This window comes from Typopeltis vanoorti, chromosome 17 (genome assembly GCF_054136105.1).
Source record: "Typopeltis vanoorti isolate ZY-2024b chromosome 17, IOZ_Tvanoo_1.0, whole genome shotgun sequence".
Lineage (NCBI taxonomy): Eukaryota > Metazoa > Arthropoda > Arachnida > Uropygi > Thelyphonidae > Typopeltis > Typopeltis vanoorti.
In genome coordinates, this window is record NC_143565.1 from 81,528,474 (window position 1) to 81,541,798 (window position 13,325).

At 32.1% G+C, this 13,325-nt stretch overlaps 1 protein-coding gene across 3 annotated transcripts in view; it reads right to left on the reverse strand.

Moving 5' to 3' along the window:
- eIF2Bdelta (eukaryotic translation initiation factor 2B subunit delta) overlaps window positions 1-13,325 on the reverse strand; it is a 380,912-nt gene that overhangs the window by 118,348 nt on the left and 249,239 nt on the right. For all 3 annotated transcript variants that reach the window (XM_090407674.1, XM_090407675.1, XM_090407673.1), the window contains 2 exons: window positions 5,889-6,074; window positions 2,280-2,471 (listed from right to left, as the gene is read on the reverse strand). In XM_090407674.1, the coding sequence (XP_090263800.1) occupies window positions 2,280-2,471; window positions 5,889-6,074 (378 nt within the window). The remainder of the gene's footprint in view (window positions 1-2,279; window positions 2,472-5,888; window positions 6,075-13,325) is intronic.

A 13,325-nucleotide genomic window follows, 5' to 3' on the forward strand; every position in this document is an offset into this window, starting at 1 on the left:
TATTGCTCAGAAATATCTCACCAGTTTTTGTTTTTTTTTGTTTCAGTCACCACTCGATCTTGTACTTATCTAATTCCTCTGTTAGCTCCATTTCTTTGCCATTCAGGCTTGTTATGTTGATAGTACCGATCTTTAACTCTGGTGATGTTGTGTTGGGGTGTGTTTTCAGATTTGTTCCAGTAGCTGACTTTTCGCTGTTTGCCCTGGTTCTCTGCCGAAAACAACGGGGGCCTTGTTTAACTGGCCAATGCCCCAGCCGGCATGAAATTTTGTCATGTTGTACCATCATTTTGTATTTTGGTTTAAGCAATATGAATACAATTTGGTCGGCTAAATCCGAAATTGCCAGCCCATCTTCATTCGTTCAATATCCAGGAAGATACCCAACAGGGTGCACCACGAGAATGTGAGGACTGGACATTAGGTCAGAAGCCCTGGTTGGTTCTCCGCATTCCTTTAAAGGCGATGTGGAAGTCTCCTCTCAGTTTTACAGCTTTGACCCTTAAGGACCCCTCAGTTTCCTCATGGCCTCAGTTTCAACTTTAAAAAGACAAAAATCATGACAATTTCAAGAGAAAAGGAAATACCAAAAATACACATCAATATGAAAGGAAATAAATTAGAACAGGTGCAAACATACATATACCTTGTACACTTGATCACAGAGAATGGCAGGACAGAAGATGAAATTAGGAGGATTGAAATCGCAAGGTCAATGTTCAATAATATGAAAAATTTACTGACATCTAGAGAATTAAATATGAAAACAAGACTAAGAATCTCCGAATGTTACATACGATCCACATTATTATATGGAGTAGAGACATGGACACTGCAAAGAATTATGAGGATATCATTGAAAGACAAAAGACAAAGGAAGAAGTACTAGAGATGACAAGCAAAAAAAAAACCTGAGAAATGAAATTACAAAGAGAAAAGTCAGCTCTTTCGGACATATTCTTATACATAATTGCCAATTGCCTACAAAGGAACTGTCGAAGGAATGAGAAGGAGAGGAAGACAAAGACTGGAGTGGATGAAAAATATAGAAGACTGGACCTATCTCTCATACAAGGAATGCAGCAGAGAGACACAGAATAGGACATGGTGGAGACACATGTAGTCGATCTCCTGGAGGGAGAAGACACCTGACAGGACAGGATACCTTGTTAATCAAGTAGTGTTGAAATTCTAAAAAAAAAAAAAAAAACCAACCTTGGGGTAAAGTACCTGAAACTGGAACCTAACGATCCAAGAGTTAAACCCACCATCTCCCTTTTATACAGAACACATACCTCAATCCAGTAAGAAAATTATCCACACTAATCAGATCCAGGATATCGAAATTTATTTGAAAAATATTTGCACAAGATTTGGTGCACATATCTAAGAAACATGCAGTCATAATGTGTAGGACAGATGATCCTTCCTTTAAAATTGGCAAAAGAAAAAGTACCTCAGAAACATCCAACGTAAGAAGGAAAAAAAATCTGGCACATCAAAGCATGACAACAAAAAAATGCTGAATCAGTTGTCAGAGTGCAATTACATAATTCATATGATTTCAAGAAGGGAGACGGAATGTGCAATTTTTATTGCCTAACTTGTTATATTCCATGCAAATTTAGTTTAATGTGAAATCTTCACATAAACTATCCTGCATAGTGATTTTTATATCTCAAGGATGTCAAGTAAAGCAATAATGAAACACAGGTGCAGTAAATTTAACATTTGTTCCTTAAAATTGTTGTAATTCTAGAAACTGATTCAGCATTTTTTTGTTGTCATGCATGTTTTGATGTCATCAAATCTAGTTAAGGTTTTAATAATATGTAAATTTGAAATATTAGAATCTAAGATTCTGAGATACAGGATATTATGAATCCTATCCATGTTTTATAGCCAAATATAGAAAGAATCCGAAAAGTTTCAAAACAGCTGTTGGGCCAATGAATCAACGCATTAAATAAGACAAATATGCTAACTCCTGGGCAAAGTCCATCTTTTAAATAATGTAAACCAAGGCATCTCTGATGCTGCTGATTACATTCTTATAAGCTCTATGGTAAATTTTGAAACTTTTTTCTTGCCACATTTGGCTAAAAAAATATGGATTCAGAATGTTCTCCATTTCAATATCTGAAATATGCCAAAATTGAAGCCTGCTCTGTACTTTAGTATTAGAATCTAATATGCACAGTAAAGCTTTACTAAATATTGATATCATAATTATCACTGGATGGTGTACAATAATTAAGAAATTAAGAACTGAAACTTACCTGGCTCATGAGCAACAATATTTTCTTTTGTGCTGGGAATAGAAGATGAGACATGTGCCGTTTCAACTGATTTTCCATCTGTAGAGTCTAATTCGGTTTTTAATGAATTCATTGCCTTCTGAGTTTCATATAAAATTCTTCTTTCTTCTTTAAGCTGGGCTTTTGTTTTTTGTAAGGAATTCGAAACAGTTTCTAGAAAATTTTAGTAACTGATATTATTCAAATAAATGTAACATGGTACTGCTTTCTTTAGCATATTTACTGATATTAAAAATAGAATTAAATATATATATTTAAATCTTCACCAATCAACTATTTTCATGCTTGCATTTCCACAGTAATGAGAATTACTTATATATTTATTTCATGTTCTGGTATATAAAATATTATGGGCAAAATGGAACTATGCATGTGATGTGAATTATATTGTAATATAATGAAATTTAATGAAATGTAATATAATATATAATATAATTTAATATAATGAAATTTAATGAAAATCATGAGCTCTGTAGAGCTCATGATTTTCATTAAATGAGACTAAAAAACATTCTTTAAATTTAAATTCTAAAAAACAAAATTTCCTATTACAACCAATCCTCAGTATAGTGAACTTATAGAACAGAATAACTTATCCTAGTGTAAGATTTTCTTACAGTGAAGTTCCTTTGGCATAGCACTGATGATAATAAGTCTTGGCTAGACTTTTCAGTAATTTGTTATTGTGAATAAGTTCTCTAATGATACTTACTATTGTGAGAATTGATTGTATTCATATTGCATAAAATAGAAAAAAAAAACTTAAAATGCAAAACTTAATTACCATTGTATTTGAAAAAGAAGATCTAAGTGTCTAACTAGACATTCAGGAAGCTGCTGGGCAACTACAAATGAAAGCTAAAACAGATCACTGGATGGATTAATTTTGTGTTTTAAATCCAAAAAGATATAACAAAATTGAATATGTCTTTCTGTGCTTAAGAAAATGCAACTTCTTTTATTTTATCATTATTTTAAATATCCAGTCTATGATATAACATTAATACAGAAGTTATAAAGTCTGGAAACATAGATATTTTATTTTTTTTTACAGATTGACGATGTCCTTGGTGAAAGATGAACACATTGAGCTGATATACATGGACATGAGGGAATGGTTATATCAATACAATATGGCAAAGTTGTCTATATTCTTAAGAGACACCCATGGTATAGAAACAATGGTTATTCCTGTGATTAAATATTAAAACAAATTTTTTTTTTTTGACATATCATAGGGAAGTTCTTTGTGTTCTTGACTTGTTGATTTAAAAATTTTTGGGATATAATTTTGAGAACAACCTTGGTAGATATAAACTCATAACTCAAACTCTTAAAAGGATAATAAATTATAAGAGGAATCTAACTCACAATAATAATAATTTACAAGAGGGATTTAAAACTTTAAAGTAGATTAAAAAAGAATGGAAATTTTATTAACAGAAGGGAATAAAATAATGATAAAAATATATGGAAAGTTTTTTTTAAAAAACAGAGGAATACATACCATGATTTAATGAACTTCCATGAAGAATGAATGAACAAAAAATATAAAAATTACAGTGTATGGGCCGTTTTGACTGAGAGTCATCTTTAAAGGGTGAGAGAAAATAATAAAAAATCATTATTCTTACAGTTACCCAGGTGAAGATTTTTTCATTATTTTCCCTTACTCTTCTGAAGATGACATTCAGTCAAAATGGCCTATAAACCATAATTGTGGGTGTTAATCCAGGATGATCATGAACCATCATTTGGAAATGCGTGCATAGTTCTTGGATCTCCTGGATCAACACCCACTTTACCAAAGAATGTGTGGCATTCAGCAACAAAACTTTTTACATAAGCAGGGAGGCAAACAAACAGATTGTATTGGATGCATGACAATTTACACTGAATTCCCTTACCAATCAACAAGGAGTGGCAAAGGTGATGGCATAGCCTGTGGAAAGTATCTTGGGACTGCTTTTCTTTCAAAGTAATATAACTGGTGAGATGTATTTGACCAAGTTAAGTAACTAACTAATGCCTGCATTTGACAGGTTAGGGGAAGTTACCCAGTGTGGTTCCAAAAGGATGTCACACTATCCCATTACACAAGAGTGATATGGGACTGGTTGGATGATAATTTCCAAAACTGGAGTGGATAACATGGCCATGTGGAGTAGGCAGCATGCTCAAAAACACAAATCCTTAAAAATGAAAAACTTGATTACCATTGTAATTCATGATAAAGGAGATTAAATGTCTTGATAGACTAGCTAATAGACAACTACAAATCTGAACCACTTTATTACTACTTCTGTGGTATGCTAGAGGCACAGGTTTATACAGTGAAAAATTAGACAATCATCTGAGACAATGCATGTCCAGGAAGTGATGGAAATGCTATGTTAATGCATTGCATTCATTGCAATTTTGCACAGCACATTGAATATATCATGTACTGTAATGTAATATCAATAAACCACTTATTATGTATATTTGCCTCTTTCCAGAATTTATGGCCACCCTGTATAAAATAAAAGTAAATTCTTTCTATAGTAAACACTGTTAAAATGAACCTCTTTACTAAACTATTAAATCATGGCCAAAGCACCACAGCAACAACACTGTGTGGAAAGGCTTATGTGTTCGTCACACATGTTGAATTGGATTTTAACAGTATTGATGCGAACACAGATTGTTAAGAAAATAACTATTTATTAACTTAAAAGCTAATATTTCGCTGGTATTATATCCAGCATCTTCAGAGCACACAAACAAAGTTTGTTACAATAGCGAGACAACCACAATTCCGGTGTAACAATGGGGCTAGTATAAGCAATTGCAGCGTGCAACACAATATAAAGTCTTAATTAGGCGCCATCTAAGTTATTTAAAAAAAAAAGTAGTCCAAAGTTTTGAAAAAAAAAAAAAAATAAATAAAAAATAAAATAAATAAATATTAATTTGGTCTTAGGATGACTGTCTCCCAAATCTTTGGTAGATTTGGGAAACAGCCATCCTAAGACCAAATTAATATTTATATATTTATATAATAGTAGTTCAAATAGTAATATTTGAAAGTTTTTCAAAACTTTCAAATATTACTATTTGAACTACTATTTTTTCAAAACTTTGAACTATTGTTTATTTATTTATTTATTTTTTTATAACTTAGATGGCACCTAATTAGGACTTTAGTCTTGTGTTGCACGCTGAAATTGCTTATACTAGCCCCACTATTACGCCGGATTGTGGTTGTCTCGCTATTGTAACAAACTTTGTTTGTGTGCTCTGAAGATGCTGGATATAATACCAGCGAAATATTAGCTTTTAAGTTAATAAATAGTTATTTTCTTTACAATCTGTGTTCGCATCAATATCGTTAAAATCCAATTCAGCAACAACACTATTTTAGAAGAAACTCATTTGCACAACATATCCTATTTGCGGCATATAAAGAAATCAAAAGCAAAAAAAAAAAAAATAAATAAATTAAGAATACAAGTAAAAATCAGTCTAATCTACCATTTATATGCATAACAAAATTTTCTCTCAGGCTAAATTTGACTAAACTACACATACCAGACTTTTTATCAATTCGATTGTCTTCAGCACCGTTTCCAGAATTAGTTATAGGTACTGGATGCAATAATTTCTCTTCTTTTTTAGGTAGTTCCTTAGGAATCATAGCTGCTTGTTGAGCTTCATATAATGCTTTTCTTTCTGCTTTTAGCTGAGCTTTTGTTTTTTGTATTGATGCATTAACTCCTAAACAGTTTTTTTAAAAAAAAGTTAAAAATAAAAAGACGTCATAAACAGAGTATGATTAAACTGAGCAATTTACTAATGCATAAGTGAAAACTTTCTGGTATATAACATTATAATAGTGAATTATTATAATAATTTATCCTTGATAATATAAAGTAAAACTTATGAATCTTGAATTACTGAAAGTTCCAAAATTTTTCTTTTTTTTTCTTCGAAAACACTATAAATCTGGTAATATCAAAAGCCAATATAATTACCATTAATGTAATGTTACTATAGAAGACTTGACAAAAGAATGAGTGAGTTACTATAGTGAGTTAATTCACTATAGTGTATTAACTCTAATACACTATAGTGAATTAATCTACAATTCACTATACTAATTCGCTATATTGATATACAAAAGGTCACTGCATTCTTGCTACACAATAGCTGTTAGTCACTAACTTAATGAACATGTAAAATATATAACAATTGGAATAGTTTGAAATTTTTGGAGAAATATCCCTGTACTTAACTTAAAATACCTCAAAGGAGGTTGAAACCGGTCTGGGTAGTGACCCTTTAATTAATGCATAGCATTATACATGTCCTAAATTGCATGTGCTTTGCATTATGGAATACTAAAGAAATTGATATGAAGTCATTATACACAAGCAGCCCGGTCATGAAGATACTTCATGTGTAAACTTTGTTTGCTTATGCTTGGATAAAGGATTAAACCAGGATTGTCTAAAATTAATAATGGGATAAATGATTTTAGGTATAAGAATTACAAAACATATATATTATGATGGTTCAAGCATTATAAAGAATCACTATATCATAGATTTATTTATGGTTGCCAATATCTTCAACCTTGCAAAGTTTACTAGTATAGTAGGACCCTCATCATTTGAGCTATTTTATTGAAGTATGAAATAGAAAAATATATAATATAAAACCATCAGATGACTGAAAACATCAAATAAGGAGGTTCCTAACCCATAAAAACATTTTTTTTTTAAATTTGAAACTCTAGAAACTTACACAGTTATATACTTCTAATTTTTTAGTAAATGACAATGTAAACTAAATTATTAATTAAAAAACCTTTAATTAATAATTACCTATATTTCGGCAATGTTACACTGCCATCTTCAGGAATCACAAAACAATGATATGTAGATACAGGCACTCACACTAAGCAAATGAGGCTGAAGAAGGGCAGCCGAAGGCAGTCCTAGAGGTCTAAAAGGTGCCTCCTAGCAGGCTAAATTGGGTTGTCTTGGCTGTTGGGCTGATGATCTTAGAATGTATGCTCTCTAAATTTGGGGCAGTTCCATGCACCCAAATTTGTTGAGGTTTACAAAGTCTGTCAGAGCAGCATTTTAAAAAGGCAAGTTAAAACTGAAGACTCTCTGCATATACAGATGAACTAGCTTCACTCTTCTATGGGAGCAGATTGCCGCCACCCACATTCTCTTGGCCAATATCAATGAAGCTATTCATTGGTGTCAGCCAATTAATTATAATTAATAATTTAGTTTAGGTTAGAAAAAATTAGAAGCATGTCTAACCAAGCTTATTTACAAGAATTACACAATTATAATTTCAAATCCGTGTTCTGTCAGTTTGGAGAGGATGATGATCCTTTTTATCTGTAAAATGTAGAATATATTTACTTATTATGACCAAATAATTATTTTATGAAGCATATCCAATGATGAGATGGCCACAGGTGGCCATGCCATCATCAGATATGCTTCATAAAACAATTATTAGATGTGCAATATTATATTATTATATATAATGAAACATTGAACACATCAGCTGTCTCCTAAATGAGAAACTTAATATTGCATATTATTTTCCCAGCTACTGAAAAATTAACATTTCCTTCACAGAAACATTTCCAAAGATTAAGAAAAACATAAAATGGAAAAATTTATTTTATTTTATTTTTTCTCCATGTTAAAGTGCCGATAAAATAAAGAATAAGAATTAAGTCTAACTGGATAGAATATGATTAGCCAATTGAGAAAATTCAGGTTTCTTAATGCATAAAGTGTTTTTACTTTATTTCACTTCCTTCTGAAGATCCTTACACCAGAAGAAAGTGCAACTTCCCCCATAGGTTTCCAAGGCCACTCATAGTTCTGTTAAACATCATGAAATTCTCCATTAGTAATCCTTCTAAAGATCTTTATCATCAAAAGGATGCAGTTTTTTTCTCCCTCCCTTAAAAAAAGAACAAAAATGTTAATAGTGAGAATCATGGATCAATGTTTTTCAGTCAACAGAGTGCAAACATGTTTCCCAATCCTTAAAATTATCCACGACTCAGAAACTCATAGAAAATTGTTTTACATCACAGAAGCTGTTTTAATGGTACAACTGATTCATGGCATTTTCTATTACCTAAATACCATAAATAAACAAACAAAAACACATATATTGTAAGTTTCATTACAGTTTGAGGGTATATATCAAGTTACTGCTATGAACTCTAAAGGAGTGTGCAGGACCATGATAGTATGATATGAAATGTTTGTATTACTAATTTCCTATTGACAATATTTTTCCAAATTAGTCTATTATCAGTCAGGACCTCAATACTGTCAGATCTTATATATTGTCTTCTAAGGCATATTTAAATATGCCGATCCATCTCGATCATCCTCTGAGTCTATTTTTCTGCCATCAAACAACTGCTTTTGTTAACCTTTCCTTTTTCTTCTTCTTAAGTGAGATTAATCCTACTGAATATTCCTGAATGCTAAAAAAAATATCACGTTCTTTCTTAATATCTTCATTTTTAATATGATCCTGTTATTGAAGCCATTTGCACACCCCTCTAATTTTTCTCCCAATCCTCACATCTGTGGTCTCCGGTCTTGGGACTAGCTGTTTTATTTCTAATCCAGTTCTTAGATCTCCATCAGTTAAAATTGCTTTGAGCATTGTCTTAAATAAAACCACTTTAGTATTTGACCATTTCTGTATAACTTATTCAATAAAAAAAAATTATTTAATAGATTTCCTACCACACCAGTTCTGCTTATCTGTTGTCTATTTTCATATTTAATTTGTTCTTTAAGTTTCTCATTCAGGAGGAACCTGATGTTTTCAAATTTTCATAGTGTGTCTTTTTATTGCTGATTTTCATAACAAATTTATCATATGATATTATTATGAGATTATAAAATCTCATAAGTTATTTAATTTAGTTAAAGAATCCTACAGACTTGTACTAGATTTATTTAGAGGTATAACATCATCTGAGACTTACTTTTCCAATTTTGATAGCAGGCCTAATGCTACCTTTTTCATAATGTGATCCATAAAGATGATGAATAACATTGGAGATAATGTGCACTCGTCTCACAACTGATTATACATCGAACCATCTCCTATATCTATTTCATAACTGCTGACTTACAACTTATATATAGTCTATGTACTGCTTGATGTCTTGTTTGTTATATTCCCATGATTTCTCAACTATCTGTTTAAATGTGAATATCTAATCTCAATTGGCATAAACAGTTTGCTCTTTAAGTTTTCCTTCATTAATTCTTTTTAGCCTCTTCTCAAGCATACTTGGATAAATCTTATTGCAACACTCAGTTGGGAAATTCTACTGTGATTCACACATTTATTTCCCTTTTTAAAAACAAATACTATGAGAGCTCTCTAAAAATCTAAGCATTTTCTGGTTGAATATTATCTGTTCAAACTGCCTTTTCAGCTTTTTGATGTTTTTTTTTTTTTTTCTATTTCAAGTATTGATATATACTTCTGCATTCCTCTAGAACATTTTTTAATACCTTTCTGTCACTTCATGTTTCATTTAGCACTCTTTCAAAGTAATTATACCAAACAAATAGAATATCTTCATCTTCAGTTTTCATGTTATCTTTATTATCTCTCATTCCTTTTGCAGTGCTTTCCAATACATTTTGCCACCTTTTTGATATTTATTTTCTATTCCCAATATTTATTTTCTATCTAACTGATAAATTTGTCGATAGTTAATCATGACTTATTTTTAACGGTATTAACAACACCAAACAAACTATTTTATAAAAAGATGTTTATTAACTTGCTTATATTTTGCTGATTTTCAAATCGGCATCATCAGAGCACAACGCTGCATGCATACACAACAATGAGTAAGTGAAGCAATACAACTGCAATGGACAAAAGATTTAAAGTCCTATTTTGGCACCCTCTAATGTTGTAAAAAAAAAAAAAAAAATACAGCTGTGTGGGAGTTGCTGTTAAGATAATATCATCATCAAATTCCTGACATGTATCCTCAAGGGGCGTACAGGATATTATGATAGTACTACATGAAGAACTTACATCATTATTAACTTACTATGAACAATTTTCCTCCAAATCGATCTGTTATTTGTCAAGACCCCAACATTATCAGATTTTATATTTCTATCTTCTAAGGCACTTTTTACTGTATCAATCCACCTATATCTTGGTCTTCCTCTGGATCTTTTTCCTGTCATCCTGGCAGAGAACACTTGTTTTGCTAATCTTTCCTCTTCCAATCTGTTTAAGTGACCATACCATGTGAGATTAGCTCTGCAAACACATTCCTGGATGCTAACAATGTCAAGCTCTTTCCTAATATCCTCTATTTTAATATGATATTGTCATTGATGCCATCTGTTTGCGCCCCTAAATTTTTTTCTCAGGACTCTCATATCTGTGGTCTCTAGTCTTTGGTCAAGTGTTTTATTTCTAACCTAGCTCTCAGATTCATAAGTTAAAATTGGTTTGAACACTCTCTTGCATACAGTTACTTTAGTGTTTTGATATAATTGTTTTTACTATTTACTATTGATATAATTTGTTTTTACTAATTTTTCTCTTATTCCATATAAATTTATTCAGTTGACTTCCTACCATACCAGATTTGTTGATTCTGTTGTATATTTCCATATTTAATTTCTCATCTTAACTAAAAATGTTGCCTAAAGTTTTCATCTAGAGTAGATGAAATGTTTTAAAATTTAAAACCATTCATGATGCAGTTGATATTGTCAATGTTTCTGCCTATTTTCATTGTCTTTGTCTTGTTATTGCTGACCTTCATACCAAATCTATTACAATAGTTATTCAATTTAGTCAGGGAATCTTGCAGACTTGTATTGGATTTATTTAAAACCATAACATCATATGGAAAAGTTAAGCTATGGTATGCAAACGTGATAAAGATATGAATGTCTTGGAACATGGTTATGAATGTGGCAAAGGGATGGGAAAATATGCTTTGAGTTGGACCTTTTAAGTATGTCTGGGGAGAAAAAAGAGAAAATTCTAGAACAAGACAAAATAGACTGCATATCTAATTATAAGAATAGGCTAGGTGGTAATTCGTTATGTCTATACACAAATTTCAGGAGCATTAGAAACACAGATTTTGAGTACATTGCTTTATTGAATACAATGTGGCCTAAGATTGTTAGCATTAGGTGAAATTTGGCTATCAGAATCAGATATGGTAAGTGGGATTGAGTGTAATGGCTATACTATTTTTAGGAATGACAGAAGAGATGGAAGAGGAGGAATACTACTATTATCTAGGTTCCAAGGGGGATAAAGAAGCTGTGGAAAGGGTGCAAAGAAGAGTTACAAAGATTATATCTGTATTATGAGATTTAGATTATGACTTAAGTCCAGTTAGGGTAGAAACACAATAAAACAATGATGGTAACAATGTCCCATGTAGTGATGAGTTAGTCTATCTGCTGTGAAGTGGAGGCTAACATAATGAAATATATGGTGGGGTGTTGCTTCAGACCTGGCAGCTCAGTTGCAAGGGACGAAGAAATGCATCACCAATTTAGTCTTATGGGTACCAAACGAGTGATCATTATTGGTGACTTTAATTTTCCAAACATTGATTGGGTAGAATCAATGATGAGAGAAGAGGAAGTTATTGAATTGTTGCGAGACAACGTTCACAAGCAGCATGCGAAAGAAGGAACTCAAGGTCAAAGAGTGTTGGATTTGCTCATAACATCAGAAGGGGGTCTCTGTTAAGAATATGGCTATTTTACCACCAATTGGTGACAGTGTTCATGCTGTGCTTTCTTGGGAAGTATCTAATTATATTGATGTTCTGATTAAAACAGGTTACATGCTGAACTACAAAGCTGGAAATTATGATCACCTTAGGAGAATACCATTTTTGATCCCATGGTATCAGTTACTAAATGGGAAAAATGTCAGTAACGTATGGAAATCTTTGAAAAAGTGCTTAAATGAGGTGGTATCTAAATGTATCCTTAGTGTTCGAAGAATAAATAGGTTAGGAGTGAAATGGATGTGCAATCTTATTAAGCCAGAGATCCACAAGAAGAAGATGTGGAAAGAGTATCATGAGAATAAGAGTGATAGGAGTTATGAAATATATAAAGCTCAGACTAGAAACATAACGAGTATTGTGCGAAAAGCTAAATCAGAGTATGAAAAGAAATTGGCCATGAAAACTAAAGGCAATCCAAAAGAATTTTATCATTATGCTGCAAGCAAAAGAAAGAAAGAAAGAATGTGAAATATTAACTTTATTGAATGCAGATGGTACTCGAGTGTCAGAAGCTAATGAGATTGTTCACTTAATAAGCACTCGCTTTGCTAAGATATATCAACCAGGTGTATGTAACATGGTGCACATTGCTACTGCTACACTGGATGAAGAGTTAGAGGTTCATGAAAATGAGGTTGAAGAGCTGTTGCATAACCTCAATAAAAATTTGTCTATAGGGGCAGATGGAATATCAGCCTGTTTGCTAAAGGAATGCTCAGCTGAAATGGCTAGGCCTTTCATATGTTTGTATAACTTGAGAAAGGTCATGTTTTAGCAATTTGCTCATATTTTATAACAACATTACAGCCGAGTTAGATAAAGGGAATGGATACACTATGATAATGTTGGATTTTTCTAAGGCATTTGATAGGATACCACATGAAAGGCTGTTGCATAAACCGGAGAATATGGGATTGGAATAAAAACTCTTGACTTGGATCAGAGGATGGTAGACAGATAGATATCAAAAAGTGGTATACAGTGGGTGTGAAAATGCCAAATTTAAGGTGACTAGTGTACCACCTCAGGGTTCAGCCCTTGGGCCATTATTATTCAATCAATACATTAATGATATCAGGAAGGGTGTAACATCAGATGTGCAACTGTCTGCTGATGATGCAAAGATAGGCAAAGCAATCAGGGATGCTACTGATATTCAG